Source organism: Perissodus microlepis, chromosome 3, assembly GCF_051167445.1.
Source record: "Perissodus microlepis isolate ML-2025 ecotype Zambia chromosome 3, ASM5116744v1, whole genome shotgun sequence".
Taxonomy (NCBI): domain Eukaryota; kingdom Metazoa; phylum Chordata; class Actinopteri; order Cichliformes; family Cichlidae; genus Perissodus; species Perissodus microlepis.
Window position 1 is genome coordinate 45,323,285 of NC_140463.1, and position 22,534 is coordinate 45,345,818.

The window sequence follows — 22,534 nt, forward strand, 5'->3', positions numbered from 1 at the left end:
TTCCCTCTATTCTCCACACATATATAAAAGTGTGCTTTTTATTCTTATATTTTTCTGTAAGGCTCCTGCCACCACCACCGCCCCTGCTTGCTTTGGGTCAAATCCTTCCAGCAGCGTTTTAATGGTGTCTCTTCTTCCTTTGTGCTCAGAAGAGATATTAATAGTAGGGGTTAGTGGATTGCTCGCTCAGAACCTCACTGAAGGCAGGCGACTGCAATAAAGATTACCCCGCAAGTTAGCATTGCTTTATAGACCTGTAAACTCATTCACGACATTTAAGAGCCATCTCAGTTGCCTTTTATTTATTAAGAGGTGAATGTCCTTCACGGTGATGCATGCTAGTCTTTATAGCTCAAGATGGGAGTGTTTTTGCGAACTACAATTACAGATGTCACACGGGGGTGACTGTTCATGAAACCTTGAGATGAACCCAATCAAATCATTTAACTTGAAATAGCTCCGTGTTGAGACATGATGCATTATAATAGATGTAGATGACGTCTGGGTTAAGAATACTGTATAGCTGAGCCAGTGTACTCTATACTATCTGTGTGTGTGTGGGTGGGGGCGGATGTGGGGGTTGGGAGGGGGATCTGTAGGTGGGTGTCTTAGAGGGTGACAGAAGATTAGATGTGAATGCACTGCAGTGTGCTCAGACGGCCCCCTGGGAAACCACTTGCTTTCTGTGTTATCAGCCCACTTACTGCACAGTCTGCCTGGCCCACTCTTTCTTTTCAGTCCGGTAAAAGATGCAGACTGAAATACTTCCAGTGTGCGAGGAGCGTCTCCGCGAGACTGTCTCTGCGCTCTCTACTGCAGATTAGAATAAATTAGAATATTAAAATATTCAGATCTTTTTTTGGCAAACCAAAAGTAAAAAATATCTTCATGTGATTTGTGTCAATCTTGTTTTTTTGTTTTCTTTTAAATATTTGCACTAATTACTCAGTGCTGTCATTAGCTATTCCATGTATTTTTGCATACAATTATACTGTACAACTTAAAAGAGCTATGTTCTTCGTACATACACAATATTATCTGAGTCACCCAAAACTATAATGTGCATTTTTATACTGATTTAGATTACTAAACAACAAGTATAACTGCTATATGTTGGTATAGTGTGTATGGCAAGCTGCACAAGCCATGTCCTGAGTACAACATTTTTATTTTTCGCTTCCATAGTATTTATTTTCTTATTTAACTGTCTGAAAAAAGTAAATTTCCAAAAATGTCACTGTTTCATTAAACACTTATCGACATTCAATATAACAGTAATCAGTAGTGGCTGATTAGTTTCAGAGTCCCGTCAGAGTCAGTTACTGAGATAAATTGGTTTGTGTCTGGCCTGCCTGCCTTTGGTATTTGACCCTCTCCCATGGGACCTTAACTCGACCCCCCATGCATGTGTGGGCATCTGGCAATCTTGTCAGGCTTCTCTTATAGAGTTCAAAGGTCACAGTGCTTAAATATTTAAAAGAAAGGAAAGATAGATAAAGATGAGCCACAGATAATTTGTAAAAATCCTGCTGATTCTCCATTTATGATTTTCCTGCCAAGGAAGGCTTCATATCAAAACAGTCAGTGAAGGGTCTTGTGGTCATAAGTTATACACACGGCACTATTCATCAGCACATCAAGGTACCTTTTCCGCATCTTTTGTCTATTATTGTCTGCCTTTGTATTTGCCTTTGATCACTGCCAGCAAGACAGTAGTGTTGGCCTTTATGTGGACTTCTCTGAGATGCCCGAAGGCAGTCAAGAATCATGCTCCCAGCGTGAAGCCACCTTTATCAATAGGGAGGCAACAGCTGGTCTTTGAAGTCAGGAATCTTTGAGCTATATCAGGTGATGAATGGTGGATCAAACCAGTTACTTTTAATTATGTTCAGCCTTTCTTTTCTCTTGAAATATCCATCGTCTCATCAACACCTGAAGATTGCACTCTGACTATTTCTCCCATATTAGCTTCTCTTCATTGGCTCCCTATTAAATCAAGAATTAAATTTAATCAGGCCCCATCTTATCGTAAAGATTATAGAGCACTTTGCTATTGGATGCCAAGCCTTAGCTTAGCCTTTAAACAATTTTTTTTAACTAAAGGTTATTGTCAGGGATGAATCAAATGACCACACTCATACACCACTCTGCATTTAATGTAATAATTAGTATTAATCTCTGGCTCTCTTACACAGTCTCTTTTCTCCACTCCCTGAGCCTGGTTCTGTCGGAAGTTTCTTCAGAATCAGAATCAGAAATACTTTATTAATTCCTGGCTCTTCCTGAATTTTCCCTTCCCACTGTCACCCAGTGCTTGCTCATAGGAAGTCATGTAATCATTGAGGTTCTCTCAGTATTGTTGTAGGGTCTTTACCTTAAAATGAATTGCCTTGTTGCTGCAATTTGGCACGGGATAAATACAATTAAACTGAATTTTGTCACTTAACATTATGGGCTGCTCAGGTGATAGAGGAAGTCATCAACCAACTGGAAGGTTGGTATATTGATTCCTGGCTCCTCCACTCCATTTGTCAAAATATCCTTTAGCAAGATACTGAACTCTAAGTTGGATCTAATGCAGCCGCGTGAGTGTGTGAATGTTAGCTAAAGCACTTAAGCATAGATTAAAGGACTGAATGAGTGTGTGTGTGATTGTGGTTGTTTTTGTTTTACACAGGTTTGTGCTTTTTTATTACCATCGCCTCTTTTTGGAATTTTTCCTACTGTTTCCTACTTTTGTCTGCTTGTCTGACTGCTTCAGCATGTTATATCTTCAGATAACCCCAAAATTATGAAGCATAAAATTGTCCACTGAACTATCTACTTTCATCACCAGAACAGTACTAGAGTTATGTAAATTAGTGATCTTAGTGTAGACTTGCTACATGCTAGCAGCTTTGTTATGGTAAAGACACTGAAGTGCTTTGAATTAAATGCTAATATCAACCTAGTGATGTCCTCGGTAAAAGAATAATACCATTAGGATACATAAGTTAGAACTGTATTTGTCATATTGTATTCAGACATTTGGTCCAGATGGAAGTTTTCAACTTTAAAGTTTCACTTTACAGAATATGGAATGAAACAAATAAAAAAAAAAAAACAAGGCATCGAATCATGTCACTGATTTCTTATTTCTTACTTCTTCCTAACTGTTTTCAGTAAACATATTCATTTTTATACAGCTGTATGTTTGTTCTTCCCTTTTAGTGGCTTAAGTGTAAAAAAGAAACGAAAAGAAAAAAAACGCTTCAGAAGATAAAAAAGCTGAACATCATTTCCTTTCTTAGATTAGCCAATGCAGTTCATTAGATTTCAATAATTTACACTGAAATTTAGGCATATCTAACTGACTGCAGTACCTAAACCTAACCCCCTTCAGCATTTTTTTTCACAGCAGATGCACCCACATGCTACTATTACAGCTAGTATGCTAAGGTTGCTCACTTCCTAATGAACTGATGTTACACACACGTTAACTACAAATGGAAAGACTCTGGCAATTTCAATTGAATCACAAGTCACAATTTTGTCTTCAAGTTTAACAACTGATTAATATAAATAAAGTAGCACAAGCTCAAACTTATTTCTAAGACAAATACCAATAGATAATGATGGCATCACCCAGCCTGCTCATGTGCAATAGCAAAGTTAATTATCCCTTAATTATACATTTATTTATTCATTAATTTGTTTATTTTGAACACAGCCTGAATCTCATTTCTGCTCTTACTTAATCTACTGTATTGTTTCGGTTATAGCACCAAAGACTAAAAGAAAACAATAAAGCTGATAGAAAAGTTTTATTTGCCCTTGTTAAATGTGTTTGTTTTTTTTTTGCAAAAGTGCTTCTTAAATAGTCACTCTCCAGTGGCGTGAGCTGAACTCTGCAGCATGAGTACAGAGATCCTTTGGGGTTTTGATTAAATAAAGAGCCATAATTGCTATAAACCATTTATGGGTTGCAAAAACTAAACAAAAATAAATATAATTTCAGAAGCTTTGTGCACAATCCCACCAAAACCAGGATTTGTAAAGTGGTTTTCCAGGCAAATCCACCACTGTCAGTACAACATCAGTACAGTAATAAAATGAATGACTTGCTGTTGGCAAAGACTGCTTTTATTCTTAGAAAAACACATAATGGAAAAATGGGTGAAATGAATCAATTCCTTGTGGGTGTTATTGATGTCAGCACTGCTTCCAGTTTTAGATTAGTCACATTTTTATTGCATCCAGAAGGTGCGTATCTCAAACATAGGGCATTGCCTACAATGGTAATTATAACCATTCGACCCAGTTTGAGCTTCATATTTCTGACTTTGATGTAGTGTTTTCTAGAAGCTGTATTCATTCCTCAGTGTCACTAAATGTGTATGTGACAGACTGGCCCTTCAGTTAGAGAGGTGGTAAGTAAGACTTAAATAAATGCACTGATTAAAAATAATACACTATATATACACACGGAAAAAATAAAAAACAAAGCACCAACTGCAATCCCCCAAACGCTTAGATGTTGTGTAGAATGTAAATAAAAACAGGTTGCAATGACTTGCAAATCGCGTAAACCTATGATAGAATGCAGACAACATATCATATGTGTAAATTGTGAAAATGTATTATTTTAAGAAAAAAAAGGCATTTTGAATTTGATGGCACATCTCGAAAAACCTGTAACAGGGCCATGTTTACCATTGTGTGGCAATAAACATCTGGAAACATCTGGAAACTGAGCAGATCAGTTGCTGGACTTTTGGTAGAGGACTGCTTTGTCTGACAGCGGATTTTACTTGCTGAACGATCCTGGATCTTCTTTGTTCTACTTTTTCTGCTTCATAATGTACCAGATCTTCAGTTCATGTAAGATCTAGACTACAGGCAGCCCAGTCCATGACCTGGACTCTTTTACTGTTGTTATAGATGCAATATGTGGTTTAGTACTGTCTTACTAAAGTATGCAAGGTCTTCCCTGAAAAAGATGTCACCTGGATGGTAGCAGATGCAGTAAAACCTGTACACACATTTCAGCACTGATGGTACCTTTCCAGAGACTGAACTGAGGGCTAATAACAAGCTGGATGGTCCCTCTCATCTTTAGTTAGGAGGATGTAGAGTCCAAACAACAAAACGCACAAGTCTGGACTCTGGACCAGTACTGTGCTTCATCCAATGTAACAAGAAAAGTTTTGAGTAGGACAGAGAGAGAGAAGCAAATAGGTTGCAGGCAAGTGGTGAAAGGTGTAAAGCATGGATTAATTAATATATATTCTTCAGGTCTAAAATGCCTCTGAAAAGAAGGCAAAAGTATGAAGTTAAGCCTGAACATCATAAACTTTGTCATTTTTGTAAACAGAAATCAGTTTTTACACTTTTAATCAATGCGAGGAGTAATCAAATCCTCACCTTGTGATTACACAATTTTATCCCTTGGGTTGTTTCAATAACTTTAAGCTTGAAGACAGAAAAGAAAATCTATTAAATGAAATTAGTCAAACCCTAATTGTTCTCTAAAACAATCTAACAGCTGAATCTTCCCCGTAAAGAGAAACAAAATGCTCATATGTTTATCACATAGATGAGATTAGCAACTGGCTTTTGGGGAGTGAGAGCGATCAGTATTTTCCAAAAGCCGGAGGAAGAGCGCATTTTAGCATTTTCAGTAAAAGCAATTAAGCTAGAAAGTGTTATTTGCCTTTGCACTTTCTCTGTGGCTCTGGATGGGTATGGAGCAAGAAAATAAAGTGCAGAGAAGCTGATCTAATAATTTGTACAATAGTGAATGAAATGGCAAAATGATGAGAATGTCTGTAAACAAGCTCATCTGTTTAAGTATTCACAGCCAAGTTCACTCAAAGGAGTTGCTCCTAGCTGCTTATTTTGACTTCAGGAGACAAGCTGATAAAAACAAAACAAAACAAAAAAATCGTAAAAATTAAACCTCAGGTCCAAAGTAAGCCAACACAGCAGTGCTTCTTGTGAATTCTGGGAGAGTGTGCTGCGGTGTTCAGGGTGCTTGTCCCAAAGCGTGCTGATGGGAATGTCATCTAGATAAATGTTTTCATTTATCACTCTTCCTTCTTCAGTTCAGCTGGGACTTGAGTGCAAAGAAGGGCACAGGGTGGACGCTTCAGAGAAAAAGTGAATGGATGATGGAGGTTGGGAATGTTGCTTGGTATCTTCAGTGCCTCCACTGTTATGTGCTTAGGAGAGGCCTGTAGGAAATGTTTAATCTCAGCCAGGAGAAGGAGAGATGGGGGAGCAATGATCATGCTACTAGCAGCACTCCTCACATCTCATTCAGTAGGTTTTAAAGGAAGTATTCTGACACAGAGAAACTGCTAGGAACAAATTGGAAGATTGAAAGATTTACATTCAAAGTTTTAGCACTGTTTCTGAAAAATGGCAAATTATTTCAAGGATTTTACTGTGAGACTCAGATATAGATAATCCATCAGCTGGCACTGTTCTCACAGCTTTGAGTTATCCGCTTGCTTGTCCTGACAACACCTTATACATCCTAAAAAAAATAAGTCAAAGCAATGTCAAGTGTAAACAGTTTCAAATTAACAAAAGCATGTTTTTCTGGCATTAAATTATTTAACTCTACAATCTGTTCTGCAGTCAATAACCAACCAGAACTCTAAATTTTGAAAATTGGAAAGTCACAATACACATGTAATAAGGTTTACTAAAAGCTCACATATCTCTCTTTTTTGTGTAAAAAAGTATTATGATATACCTGGATCAAATGGACCAATATGCTACAAGCACACTGCTAGCGTGGCTGTAAAAATATTCAGTATTCTAACAACTGCTAACGGTATTATAAAAATGCATTTAAGAGTTTCACAATCCAAACTAAATCTGCATAGGAAAAAAACAAACTCAGCCCAAGGTGCAACATTAAATCCTAAAAAAAATGAGGAACGCCCTTTTACAGGGAATACATATAAACGTTACACTTTACTTTTTTTTTTTAAAGGTGCAGGTAATGTATGTCTAATCTTAAGTACCAACCCCAAAAATAAATAAAATAGATAAAAATGAGTATAGTATAGTACACATGTATTCCACCTGCAACTCTGCAACAGAGTTATAAAGCCACAAACTCTAGACATCTTTAACCACTGGCCGACATTCTGCTGCTTAAACCTATATTAATGTTCATGTTGGAGGACTTATTGCGTGTAGATGAAAAGTTATTACCACCATCCAAATACAATGCTGTTTATCTTGGTTGAATTTCTATGTTATTTCTGCCGTACTGAGGGAGTTAACTGGTCGTCTTCCATAACAGGCACCTCCATAGCAACCTGATATGGACTGTTATGATAAGCATAATAGTCCATATCCATCATCAGAAATCCCGAATGTGTGCTGGAGAATTGAACACTCTTTAAGGATTTGTGTGTTTCCATTTTTGCTAATTATGCTCATTGGGAGAGGAGTTTTGCTGATGGGATCCAGGGAGTGTGATTATTTCTCTTGATAGTACAGTGTTTTATATATACACACACACATATTTCTTTTTTATGGGTGTTATAACCATTTCAGCTCCTTTCTTAAGGGAAATGATCTAAATATGGGCATATAATATGTGCATCCTTGTAAACCTCTTGCTAGAGAAATTTCAAGCCTGCCCATGTGGAAAAGAAATAGAAAAAACTTATAAAAGACTTGCATCAGATTTGGCCTACTTCCTATAGTGAATCATATAAGGCTTTCATGTTTTACTCATGAAAGTGGCCACTTTCATATAATGTTTTAGTAAGTATCCAAAACATATAAGTTTCATTTATATAATTTTTCAAGGGATCTTATATCTGTTTTCACTCTTGTATGCTTTTCATACAAGTTTCACACAAGACAGATACAAACTTTATAAGATTTATATATATCTTTTCCATATGGGTGTCCTGAAAGTAATTTATGAAGGATTCTTTTTTTGTAATTTATTTTTTTCATCATGTGCTATCACAGCCTTTGTTGATACTAGCAGATTGATTATTATTTTATTCAAGGGATTTTACTCAAAAGGCTGCAAAGAAACTCATTACAACTGACAGAGAAAGGCCAGTGATTCAGTCACCACAGAGCCTGGGAAAGAACAGGTTCAGTGGTGTAATATAAAAGTAACCTCTTAAGAAAGCTGCCTAATTAAGTGCAATCTGTTGGTGATGTATTTGTTATAATATTATGTCATTTTTGCTATATAAACAAGAAAAGTAGATGCAGAGTGGCCTGTCAGGAGACTTCCATAAGCAGCTTTTCAAGTGGCAGCAGTACTCTGCTGCTGATATCTATGCTCCAGTGATTTTGTGCACTTCAAGAGACTATCCGCCACTGTGAAGTGCCCTTACTAAGCATGAATCACTGTATCCTGGCTAACTGCCTGCTCAGACTACTTGCAGTGTAGGAGGCTCTTCCAAATGAAATTGCTAATTGCTGCTCAGGCATTAGTGACTAACCTGAACACAAATGTAACCCACATCTTACAAACTTCTGCTGCTATGTGTGTTGATTCTAATACAAATGAGCTAAATTACTCTCATCATAAAGCATAAACAATAACTTGCGAGATGGAGCCTTCATCTTGCAGTGTGCGCAACTGTCAGATCAGATATGCATCTACAAGTGCCTACTCATATTCTATCCAAAACAGGACAAAGCAGTGCATTATCATCCATGTTCTCTTTGCTGCAATCCACATGACCGTCTGGGACATCAAATGGCACTTTGACGCCATGTAGACAGGTGTAACTTAAAATCCAAAATGTTCTTCATGGTGTTTTTGGGAAGTAAAGGATGAGAGAGGGAAAATCTCTGTCATGAATCTAGCCATGTCGATAGTACAACCCCAGTTCCAGTTCCCAAACGCTTATTGAGTATTGTTAAAAGGAAAGGTGACATAACACAGTGGTAAACATGCCCCTGTCCCAGCTTCTTTGGAATGTGTTGCAGGCATGAAATTCAAAATGAGTGAAAATTTGCAAAACAGTTTATCAGTTTGAACATTAGATAGCTTGTCTTTGTAGTGTATTCGATTGAATATAGGTTAAAAAAGGATTTTCAAATCATTGTATTCTGTTTTTATTTACATTTTATACAACGTCCCAACTTCATTGGAATTGAGGTTGTACATTTAATGTAGTACAATTATTGAATATAGGTGTATTGTTATTATTGTGATTGTTTTCATGTTGGCTTGAAATACAATATCTCTGTCCCCAGGTGTTGCAGCTTAGTACAACTTACTGCAACTTCTGCATGCATAAAATAAAGACGGTTGATCTATTATAAGTTTTGCTATGATACTGGGTTGCACAAAGGGGTATTTAGTGCCCAGGCAACCTGTGTTAAGTCTAATTGTTGAATGTTGTCATTGTGTTTCTTAAATTTGTCAGGTTGGGTCTTAGACTCAACCTCTCTGGGTACATCTCAGGCCCTCTAAAGTGCGGAGGCCTATCTCCCCTCACCACACTCCCTGCCGGTGGCTGATGCCCTCAGACGTTGGTGTGTTGGTGGTCCTTGTCGTCTGGGGCTGGGCGCTCATGTATGTACCGGCTCACTCCTGGTGCCCGATTGGCGGGGCCTGGCGCCTCTGGCCCGGCTGGGCCCCTTCCGGGGGGTGGGATGCCCTCAGGCCTCTGGCCTCTGGGCCTGAAGCTCGGTCCTCTCTGGCACAGCTGGCTGCCGGCAGAGCCCGCGGGCACGCCACTGCAACCCCCTCTGGCCTCTGCTCCGTAGCTGCTGGGTGACCTCTCGTTTGGGGCTCTACTCAGCTCTTCCCAGGAGGGTGGCATGGTTCCCCCCCTTTTGGTGGTCCTCCTCGGGTCCTTGTACTCTGGGGCCTCTGGATATCTGGGGCTTGGATCTCCTCCATACCTGCTTCATACCCTGGTGGACGGGGCTATGGCTCCCCACACTCCCTAGCAGATCGTTACATGGAGAAACCTTTGGAACACAAGCATGCTGATCCACGCAGGTATGCACACAGGTGTACACACGGGTGTTCACAGACGCGGACTACACCTTTCTTGGCTGCTGCCTTAAAGCACATTGTGCGCTGTCTATCTTGCGTGCTGCACAATATCGTTTGATATTTAGTATCTACTGTTATCTACTGCTAGCTAGTTTATTGTGATGGTGCTGTTTTTTATTATGTTGCTCTTTTTTTTGTTTGCTTTCTCTTCTGTTTTTTTTTCTCCATACAGGTGATCCAGGTGTTTTGTTTGTTTTTCTTTTTTTCTTCCCCCTTTCTCACCGTCTCTTCTCCCCTCTGGTTTTCTTTCTCTCCCTCTCTTTCTTTCATTCTTTCTCCCTGTCCTATCCCCCAGTCATGTCTGTCCCGTTTGTAGCAACCGAAAATAAAATAAATTCATAATTATAATAAAGGTCAATCAAATGGACCAATATGGCAAGGCCACGATGATCCACTTGGTAAAATAAATCCGCTTGGCATCTTTCTTGGCCTTAAGACAACAATTCTGATGGATAAAGATCCAAACGGGACACACACACAAAAAAAAAAAAAATTTGTAAGGTCTTAGATCAATCTATAGGATCAATACATTCCTTTATCTCTGACCACCTCTCCAGCCACTCTGTGCTGGGGGAGGATTATTGTAGACACATCCCTTGTGAAGATTCTGTTTCTTGTGTGGTAAGCGTCCTGCCCTTTTGTGGCTTCACTGTGTTGTGCATGGTGAACCAATACAGAAATTCAACCATATATTGGGTGTGGAGGAGATTATCATTTTATGACTAAGGATGTTGTTAGAAACAGTTGGAGAGACGTACATTCTCACACAGTCACTCAAACACACACACACACATTCTCACATGCATACAGATGTTTACACATACACACACATAGTGCCTTGTCTTAGAACCATTTGGGGGTTTATGGTGGGAGGTGCTTTTGCTGTGATGTGTATTGTGTGAACTGTTTTCCCAATAAAAGGCAGCAAGCGGAGGCTGTCGTTGGGGTCAGTCTGCGGTAGGATTCAGAGTGCTTTCAGAGTGCGTTAATGAGAATAAGTTTCTAAACTGTGGAAACACAGACCCAACAACCTGCATTTCCAGTTCTCCAACCCCAGTGTTTGTGTAACTTCATGTATGTAAGAGAAGACGAGATTCAGGGGAAAGCACACCGGTGGGAGACATTACAACAGACACACATAGGAGAGAGCCAGATTTTAAAATTAATTACCAGTGATTAAATGTAATAGTGGTATATAAATATTGAGAGAGCTAAAGAAGTGAGTGAAGAAGCCTTAGCCTATTGCAGTGTAACTAAGGGATGGGTTCAAGGCATCCTGTCGAGCCCTAACTACAAGCTTTAGCAAAAACGAATGCTTTAAGACTAGACCTAAAAGGAGAGAGGGGGTGTGTTTCTTAAACTGAGAGCTAGCTCCATAGAAGAGGCAGCTGAAATCTGAATGGCTCCCATTCTAGTGCTCTCAATATGGTACTATCAGCCTTTAAGATAAAATGGGACCTGATTATTCAAGACATTTTATGAGAGGTGAAGGGTTTTAAATCTAATTTTGGATTTAATAGGTAGCCACTGGAGAAAAGTAAATATCTTTCTAGTCCCAGTACTCTTGCTACATCCTTCTGGACCAGCTAAGGGCTTTTTAAAGAAATTTTTAGAAAAACATAATAACAATGAATTACAGTAGTCCAAACTATAAGTAATACATGCATAGACTAGCATTTCAGGAAATAAATATTTGGTTGATCACCATTTTTCTAAGATTTTTTACAATGAGTACAATAATCTCACTGTTATCTGAATTTAGAAGTAGGAAATTAGAAGAAGGTTAAAAATTAGTGTATAAGTAGCTAATACAGCAACGTCAAGCAGATGCTTTTAACATAATACCACCATCTTAAAAGCCTGCGGTTTAAAGATTGATTGATCTTTTAGGGTTTTTATGTGTCTGTTAACACCTTTCTGTGGACAGTTCAACTTGTCATTTTATGATTTTATGATTTGTGGCCAGTCTGGTTGACACGTCTGCCACTGTCATAACAAGACCAGTTGTCTTTTTGCTTTCCCTGTCAAAACAGGTTCACACTTTCCCCGGCTTTCTGGTAGCCGTAACACCAAAAGACTGAGTGTTAAATTGCATTTGTCTGACTTTGCAGCTCACCAAAAACACTCAAAGACAAATATTTTTAAAAAATCCATTCTTTTATATATGTAAAGTTTTGCCACAGCACAACTTCTCTACTCAATTTCTCTATTTTCTGTATATCTGAGTGGAGTAGATCTCTGGAAGACATGCTATTTCATTCTACAGTCTATTCTGCAGTCAATAAACCAAGGCTTTGACACAATCAGGCCATAGCAGATGGCCATAAAACCTTTGTCCAGGGTACACCTGAGACTCCCTGAGCTTTATCATCCTCAGCCATTCTACTGCTGCAAAAAGAAGCGAAAATAAACAGACAAATGACAGTCAAGTAGACTGTTCCTTTTTAAAGTAGAATGGGCGATAACACTACTGACCTGTCCATGTGTGACGCTGACAACCCCAACCCTGACTTCCACCACTACGTTTCTTGTTCATACATCTTACTTTTATCGTCCATAAAGCTGTGTCATGAAACAGTAATTTTTCCATTTATCATCTGAAAGCATAAAATGTGATTGCACTTGTTTAAAGCTCAATCTGCCCATTGGTATTTGATGGCTTACTTTAAACCAGTAAATCAGTTTTAACACTAATGGTGACTCGCTCTCTGCTGTATTCTTTGACACCACTCATGGCAATTACCTTTAGTGCGATAAATCAAAAGCTCCCATCTCCCATGAATTCTCTACTCTTTCAAAAAGAAAAATAGCAACGCTTATGATCACAATGATCGCTCATGACCCAAACTTTAACCTGCTGTAGATTAAATTTGGCACAAATTCTCATACAGTAGGATGCAGTTGATAGCGTCAGTTAGTGATACTCTGGTAAGGAAGCAAATTTATCCTCATACTTCATCAGATTTGTCAACAGAGCAACTGCATAATGCACTGCAGAGTTTTTCTTGTGTTTCTGTGGTGTAAGACTTGAAACTGTGACATATTCTATACTAAACTAAGATCAAGCTCAATCCTATCCTCTTGTCAGAGGATGTTGCCCTCAGTTAGCCTCTCTGGGAAATCTGTGTGTCAGCCAATCAGTGATGAGTGTCATCAGCCCTAACAGTCTGGCCATCAGGCTTTCCAGACCTGATTCAGACTGACGGTATCTGTCTGTCTTAGCAGAAATCAGACACTGAACAGCATGATGAGACTCAGCCAACTACTGTATATGTCTATGGCTAACCTTTAATACACCAACCCACTGCTCTGTTCTTCGTTAGCTTTGTTTGAAGCTATTTATTAGCTTAGTTCTTCTTAGACAGCAGATGTTTCACCAAATGCATGTGAATTCAGAAGAGAAAAGCCTTGAAGGATGCATTTCCTTCTGTCACATATCTATCATAACGCCTCACCAGCTAACACTTTGAAGATCTTTAGATGGATTTATCATGAATCCATTTCCTCATATCCATTCTCCTGTGCTCTCTATATTTTGGTATTCCATTGCATCAGACATTTGCTTGACACACTCAATTTTTCTTTCCTGAGATGTCAAGCGCTGGGAGCAACCTTGACATATTAGGACATTAAATCTGAATCAGCACCTGTCGCCACCCTAAAGTGCTTCCACATTTCTCTGTTTTCTCAAGCAGATCAAGGAAAATACAATTTCACCCGTAGTGTCTGTCACTGTCACATTCATTCTTGCAGACATTTCCATGTCTACCCTTCTCTCCCCTTTTGTTTTTTTAATATTCCACTCTTGTTTTATAGTAGTTTCCGTTCTTCTGCTGTTATTATTTCAGCTATTTGCCTTCTACCAATTGTCTTGTGTCTGCAGCAACTTGTTTAAGCCTTTGTACTGCATATCAAATATGAATGTTTATGTTATGCTGTTTGACATGAAGACTTGGACATGAAATAACATAAGGGTAATATTAATGACTATTTTGTGTCAGTGAAGCCTTGATATCCTACTTTCCTGTTAATGTTAAATTGCCAGGACTGAGGGCTACACTGAGTACCACAGGTTAAACTTTTTTCATTTTCTCATTCAACTCTTCTCCCCTGTCCTGCTCCCTGTGCTCGTCCATATCTCTTCTCATCAGCTTCCTACTCAGTTTAAAAGTAATTATTCCTCATTAATCTACAATAGCTCTCTACTAGTCTATTAATCCAAAGGTCTTGGTGGTAGACAGTATAAAATGAGCTCTCCTATTAACTCAACATCATTATTCTCAGCATGTAAGGTGCTGAGACAGCTGACTTTACACTCTAACCCCTACCCAACCTCTATATTAGCTTTATAAGTTACATATCTTTGCCTCATGACTCCTCCGATTTGCTTTTTTGTTTTTAAGTTGCCTTTTCTTACTTTTTTGTTTTGGCACTAAAAATAGCCAAACTTTGAAGCACTTTTATGACATTTTACTTATGATTCTATATGTATAGTTTCTATGGCCTGTTGTTAGACTTGGGATTTCAATAACTTCTTAAATAACTGCTTAGAGGTGCAGCCAGTTCAAATGCAGTACCCTAAGCTAACTGGCTCAGGGTATCTGTGAATGTAAACCTAGGTGAAATATACCTGTATATACTTCATAATTCATAAGAATGTCTTAATGTTTCATTGTGATTGGAGGTGCACTCCAGCTAGAGAGAGCTGTTCTCCTTGGATCATTTGACATGTGTTTATGTTAAATTAATAAACACATGTAATTTGAGCATTTGACAAAAATTAGTCCATACCTTTAATCTTTAACATCAGATGAAAACCCTCTCCTGTCTGATCATTTCCTGATAACATTTACATTTACAATAATTGATTACACAGCGGTGGAGAGTAGATTTTATCAAAGTAGATGTCTTTCTGAAAGCGCTGTAACTAAGTTTAAGAATATAATCCACCCACTGTTATCATCTTCAATGCCCTGTACCAACACAGAGCAGAGCAGCTATCTGAACGCTACCCCAACAGAGGTCGATTATCTTGTTAATAATTTCACCTCCTCACTACGTACGACTCTGGATACTGTAGCTCCAGTGAAAACTAAGGTCTCTAATCAGAAGTACCTGACTCCGTGGTATAATTCTCAAACACGTACCCTAAAGCAGATGACTCGTAATCTGGAGAGGAAATGGCGTGTCACAAATTTAGAGGATCATCATTTAGCCTGGAGAAATAATTTGCTGCTTTATAAGAAAGCCCTCCGCAAAGCCAGAACATCTTACTATTCATCACTGATTGAAGAAAATAAGAACAACCCCAGGTTTCTCTTCAGCACTGTAGCCAGGCTGACAAAGAGTCAGAGCTCTGTTGAGCCAACCATCCCTTTAACGTTAACTAGTAATGACTTCATGAACTTCTTCACAAATAAAATTTTTATCATTAGAGAAAAAATTACCAGTAATCATCCCACAGATGTAATATTATCTACAGCTACTCTTAGTACCATTGATGTTAAGTTAGACTCTTTTTCTCCAATTGATCTTTCTGAGTTAACTTCAATAATTACTTCCTCCAAACCATCAACGTGTCTTTTAGACCCCATTCCTACAAAACTGCTCAAAGAAGTCCTGCCATTAATTAATTCTTCGATCTTAAATATGATCAACCTATCTCTAATAATCGGCTATGTACCACAGGCCTTCAAGCTGGCTGTGGTTAAACCTTTACTCAAAAAGCCATCTCTAGACCCAGCAGTCTTAGCTAATTATAGGCCAATCTCCAACCTTCCTTTCATATCAAAAATCCTTGAAAGAGTAGTTGTCAAACAGCTAACTGATCATCTGCAGAGGAATGGTTTATTTGAAGAGTTTCAGTCAGGTTTCAGAGCTCATCACAGCACGGAAACAGCTTTAGTGAAGGTTACAAATGATCTTCTTATGGCCTCTGACAGTGGACTCATCTCTGTGCTTGTCCTGCTAGACCTCAGTGCAGCGTTCGATACTGTCGACCATAATATCCTATTAGAGCGATTAGAACATGCTGTAGGTATTACAGGTACTGCACTGCAGTGGTTTGTATCATATCTATCTAATAGACTCCAATTTGTGCATGTAAATGGAGAGTCCTCTTCACACACTGAGGTTAATTATGGAGTTCCACAGGGTTCAGTGCTAGGACCAATTCTGTTTACATTATACATGCTTCCCTTAGGCAGCATCATTAGAAGACATAGCATACATTTTCACTGCTATGCCGATGACACCCAGCTCTATCTGTCCATGAAGCCAGATAACACACACCAATTAGTTAAACTGCAGGAATGTCTTAAAGACATAAAGACCTGGATGGCCGCTAACTTTCTGCTTCTTAATTCAGATAAAACTGAGGTTATTGTACTCGGCCCTGAAAATCTTAGAAATATGGTATCTAACCAGATTCATACTCTGGATGGCATTACCTTGGCCTCCAGTAACGCTGTGAGGAACCTTGGAGTCATTTTTGACCAGGACATGTCCTTCAACGCACATATTAAACAAATATGTAAGACTGCTTTCTTCCATTTGCGCAACATCTCTAAAGTTAGAAATATCCTGTCTCAGAGTGACGCTGAAAAACTAGTTCATGCATTTATTACTTCCAGGCTGGACTACTGTAATTCATTATTTTTAGGATGTCCAAAAAACTCACTGAAAAGCCTTCAGCTAATCCAAAATGCTGCAGCAAGAGTCCTGACAGGGACTAGAAAGAGAGAGCATATTTCTCCTGTTTTGGCTTCCCTTCATTGGCTTCCTGTTAAGTCCAGAATTGAATTCAAAATCCTGCTCCTCACATACAAGGTCTTAAATAATCAGGCCCCATCTTATCTTAATAACCTTGTAGTACCATATCACCCTATTAGAGCACTTCGCTCTCGCTCTGCAGGCCTACTTGTTGTTCCTAGAGTATTTAAAAGTAGAATGGGAGGCAGAGCCTTCAGTTTTCAGGCCCCTCTTCTGTGGAACCAGCTTCCAGTTTGGATTCGGGAGACAGAAACTATCTCTACTTTTAAGATTAGGCTTAAAACTTTCCTTTTTGCTAAAGCATATAGTTAGGGCTGGACCAGGTGACCCTGAATCCTCCCTTAGTTATGCTGCAATAGACGTAGGCTGCCGGGGGATTCCCATGATGCATTGAGTTTTTCCTTTCCAGTCACCTTTCTCACTCACTATGTATTAATAGACCTCTCTGCATTGAATCATATCTGTTATTAACCTCTGTCTCTCTTCCACAGCATGTCTTTTATCCTGTCTTCCTTCTCTCACCCCAACCGGTCACAGCAGATGGCCGCCCCTCCCTGAGCCTGGTTCTGCCGGAGGTTTCTTCCTGTTAAAAGGGAGTTTTTCCTTCCCACTGTCGCCAAAGTGCTTGCTCATAGGGGGTCATATGATTGTTGGGTTTTTCTCTGTATCTATGAAGCGCCTTGAGGCGACTTTCGTTGTGATTTGGCGCTATATAAATAAAATTGAATTGAATTGAATTGAATAGATGGAAGATATATGGAAAGAAAAAGGTTCATTATAACAGATGCTGGGCAAAACAGGGTATTGAGGACAGAAAGCTAGGGGACAAGGGACAGTCAAGGTCCATGTGTTGAGTTGTATTTCTGGGCAAAATGCCCACCCCAGCTCTGGCCTTTCATTACACCCTGGCTAATGAAGCACTATAAATGTGTAATAAGAAGGTTTTGGAGGCCTCTGTGTTAAATGGAGAAGTAATACCCAGTACAGTAATAGAGTTGATGTATTCTCCTCTTATTGTGGAGAAGGTGATTATCCAAATGAAGCTGATTTTTTTTATGATTTACATTATTTTTTGCTATGATTTGTGGTATGTAAACAGATAAGCTTCCCTCATTGGTGCTATATAAATATACCTGAATTGAACTGAATCAAAGTGCTCTTGGCAAAAAGTGTAGATGCATTGTAATGTATTTTAGGGAGACAATTTTAGGTTTTTAAAGTTATTCTTATCAAATGTTCAGCAGCTAAGGGGATTTCTGCAGATCTCTAACAGAAGTATAGATCTCTTAAAGATCTCTTACAGAAGAAGCATCAGTCTAAATGAGTTGCAAAATGTGTTGTGTCTTTATAGAAAGACACAACACAACACATTTTGCTAATGTGTTTATCAACAGAGCATAGGAAATCTTGTGGGACTGGGTTTTCACTCCTGCAGAAATACAAGAATAACATTCCAATTCTTATGCACTAGCATTCATTTCAGCTTCAATATCAAGAGTGACCAGATATATTTTCACCCAGCTCTAAAGGCTGGGTAACAACCTATATCTTACCTGTCACATACAAAGCACTTGGAAATGTTACTGCATGCCTTCATAGCAGTTGGATCTGCAGCATCTTTTGATTCTTTGTAAGTAGATTTTCATATGTTGACAGGCACAATGAGGGCAATGAATGTGCTTGAACAAATGGTTTAAACAGATTCTCCAAGCACTGTTTATAAAGTGCTGATCATCATCCTTCTTGCTAATTAGGACTTAATGTGACTAGTTAATGTGGTTTTTGCACTTACACCCAAATTATCCACCCTCTGAGAGGACCTCTGCTCACCAGGCCTAGCAGGCCTTTACTCCATCTACAACTGGGTTTTTGTGATAAACACAGAGCTCTGCTGCTAGCACAGCCATCAGCACGAGATCTGTTCATGTCCTCCAAGTGATTCAGGGTTAAATATGGCACACAGGCCAACGAGGAAGATGAAAACACTTGCCAGCTCACCACAGAGAAATAGCTCACCCCTGCTATGCCACTCCATTTTCTCCAGCTGTATCAGAGCACTCTGGGAGAGCTGATTACTGAATGGCTTGGCAGAGCTTCGGGTGTATGTGTCTTACTGTGTGTGTGAGTGTCTGTCAGTGGTTGATGTCCCACTGCGCAAAGGAGTAAATCCTCTCATCCTTAACCAGGCTGACGTGCTAGCTCATCATTCTCTTTCATCAAGTCCTCTCCTTCAAAGCTCCCTCCTGTTGAACCCTCAACCTCCAGCTAAATGCTGTAGCATCTTTCTTCCTGTATGCTTTGCATTGTTTTTGAAGCCTAGAAAGTTGTCTGATGTACACTTGTTTTGTGTTCTGTTTACTCAAACCAGTGTCTTAAACCTTAATTTACCTTGTCTACATAATAAAGTAGAGGGGAAAATCTCCTGTATTAGTTTTGTTTATCTTTTCCTTCCTGACAGAAATTTAAGACATTAATTATCCATAAAAGAGTTAAACCCCCTTAAGCTTTGTCAAGTTGAAACCTGCATCATTTGTCAAAACCTGTCACAAACAATCACTTTCACTGTGCTTTGTGGGTATGTCTGAGCGGGGCTGGAGAAATGATCCAGCTACTGTAACTATCACTCTTGAACGCACATAGCACTCCCTACCTCCTGCTAAAGCTGCCAGATTTAAGGATTGGTCAGGACTTCATCGCTAGCCCAAGGGTGTTTTTACACCACTGTGGCAATGACAGGTTTCCCAGCCGTTTCTGATTTGTCACTTGGCTCAGACCACAGACTGCAAAGTAGCGATATGGTGAACAGAGAACTGATACAATACCTTTAGGACAGTTTGAGAGAATAAGCAGCTGCTTTCCCAGGCATCTTTGCCTACCTCTCATGGGATTATTGCAAAAGGAAAACTATGAAAAAAATGCTCTTAAATGTTTCCAGACTAACTTGTACCTGTTCTTGTTTTTTCGCCTGCAATTTTGTTAGGTCTTCTGACTATGGCACCACCTACACCAAACTCAACCTGATGCCAGGAACAACCATTGTGGTGACAAGTTTCTATATTTGCCCAACCAACAAGAAAAAGGTCGGTAGTTGCATGCAATTTTTTTTCCCGGTTATGTTGTCCATTGTTAATAGTATGAGTTGGAGGTCTAAATGAACACCTGCACAGCCAGATTGTGTAAGAAATAGGAGAAATCTAGTGAAAAATGTGTTATTTGAAACAATTATTCATTTAAGATCCAGAGCTGTCAGATTAAGTTTTACTAAGAATCACTTAGGATCACGATAACGTATATATATATATAAATATAGTATATGTATTGAATACATGTCACAGGTGTATAAAATCAAGCACCTAGGCTTGCAGAGTCAAGAACTTGAATGGCCTGCGCACAGTCCTGACCAACAGAACACCTTTGGGATGAATTAGACTCCAAGAGACTCAGAGCTAGGTCTTCTTGTCCAACATCAGTGTCTGACCTCACAACCTCACAATATACTTCTGGGAGAATGGTCAAAAATTCCCATAAACACGCACCTAAACCTTGTGGAAAGCCTTCCCAGAAGACCTTGTTTCATGTGAAGGTAGACAAGCAAATATTTTTAGCAGTATAATGTAATTTGTTGACATGGGTTTATTTTAATCCCAAATATATTAAATGTGCTGGACACAAAATCACACAAATTAGTCTATAATGAAACTTGTTTTTACATTTCCATCACTTTGAGAGTTGGCTCACAGAAACAACTTTTTGCTGTTCCGGTTGAAGCTGCATGCCTCTTATCAGCTTACACCTTGTTGAAAGACTAAATTCCCTGTTTATGGCTCCATATTTCTTATGTTGTGTGGTTTCAAAATGCAAGGTATAGAAGTGGTGGATGAATTCACTGGCCTGTCTTTGCACTAAGTTAAGAAGCACTGACTGTAAAAGCATTCTTGAAGTTGTCTACTTTCACCATAAAATTACCTGTTTTGTGCCATTCTATGTTAGCTAGCTTGTGAGCTTGCAGGTAGAGTTGAAGTGCTCATTTCTGTTTAGTTTGGTGTGTACACACGGTGTAGGTCACTGTGCAGAGTTTGACTAGTGATCTAATGTTTGGAATGAGATTCGGCACATCAGCATGAAGACACATAACTAGGAAACCAATTATTTATTTCCATAATGAGTGTAAAAGAAAAGCCGGTTCTAACAAGTTAAAGGTTTAGTGAGTTAAAGGTCTAAAGGTTTAGAGCACTAAAACACAAACTTGGGAACCAAATCAAAGTTTAGATATATATAGTGCTTGTAAGATCTCTTTTCAGAGGATGGTTGTTTAGGTTGCAAAGTTTTTAGACAAAGTAGATACAGAGACAGAGCATCAGATATTACGACTTAACCACAAATACACTATAGGGACAGTAAGTGTTAAGCCATACCTCATAATATTTAAATGCAGGTGTTTCCAGTATCATTACCACAGGTCTATAAAATCAAGTGGCTGTGCATTTTACCATTACAAACATTTTGGAGAAAGTGGTTCATTTTAAAGAGCTCACTATTTTCTACTGTGGATCTAATTTGATGCAACAATCACTTTGTAAAATTTCTTTCCTCTTATTTTATAATCACTCATAAGTAGTCAACACCGTCAATAACAATGCCTCCATAACAATAGTTTCAAACCTCCTCTTGTATTATAATCAGCACACAAATTGTGCACTGGGAGCTTCATGGCATTGGTTTCTGTGGCTGAGCAGCTCATGTAGGTGTTATGCATAGTTGGCCTATGACATTTGTCCTATATTGTATGAGTCATGCCCTAAGAACCTCAATTCTTCAGTTGTCGTAATGTAAGCAAAGAGCCTTTACAGAGGGGATCATATTTGGATGAAAGGATGGGGTGAAAAATTATTAGCTTACAACACAAAGCAAAAACATAAATATCTGCTTATTAATGGTCTGTATCAGACTCATAAAATTAGATTTTTCTCACCAAGACTCGCTTAAATTTGACAAGCAAGTGTCTGCTGTTGTGAGGTCTAGTTTTAATCAGCTGCGCCTCATTTCTAAGGCTAAGCGCTATATTCCGCACATTGACCTGGAAAAACTCATTCACGCATTCGTGACTTCCAGGTTGGACTACTGCAACTCTCTTTACATTGGTCTTTCCTCCACCCTTCTCGTTAGATTGCAGACTGTCCAGAATGCAGCGGCACGCCTTTTGACAGGTAGCAGGAAGTTTTCTTCCATCACTCCTGTTCTTGCTGGCTTGCACTGGCTTCCAATTAAATACCGTATTCAATTTAAAATATTACTTTTCACCTACAAAACCATTAATAACTTGGCGCCGAGCTACCTCAATGAGCTTCTCAGGTTACACACTCCTGTCAGAGCACTTAGATCTGCTACCCAAATTCTTCTGGAGCAACCTCGTTCTCGGCTGAAGTCTCGTGGTGACCGTGCGTTTGCTGTAGCTGCCCCGGTCTTATGGAACAACCTTCCTGTTGCTATCCGGACGTCTGACTCTATGCCACTGTTTAAATCACGGCTGAAGACTTATTTGTTTAATCTTGCCTTTCCACCTAGTTAACACTTGGTGTGCGTTGTACATTTTTATCCGTTATGCTTGTGAACTACTTTTATATCTTATGATTGTCAAGGTTTTTATAATTGATACGTGCCAGGTCCTTTCTCTTTTCCCTCCCATCTCCCTTTTCCTATTTTATTTTTGTCAAGCACCTT

The 22,534-nt window shown here is 39.0% G+C and overlaps 1 protein-coding gene across 3 annotated transcripts in view; it reads left to right on the forward strand.

The window, feature by feature from the left end:
* Positions 1-22,534, forward strand: part of sorcs2 (sortilin-related VPS10 domain containing receptor 2) — a 355,461-nt gene that overhangs the window by 127,788 nt on the left and 205,139 nt on the right. For all 3 annotated transcript variants that reach the window (XM_084924623.1, XM_084924624.1, XM_084924625.1), the window contains exon 3: positions 19,794-19,893. In XM_084924623.1, the coding sequence (XP_084780749.1) occupies positions 19,794-19,893 (100 nt within the window). The remainder of the gene's footprint in view (positions 1-19,793; positions 19,894-22,534) is intronic.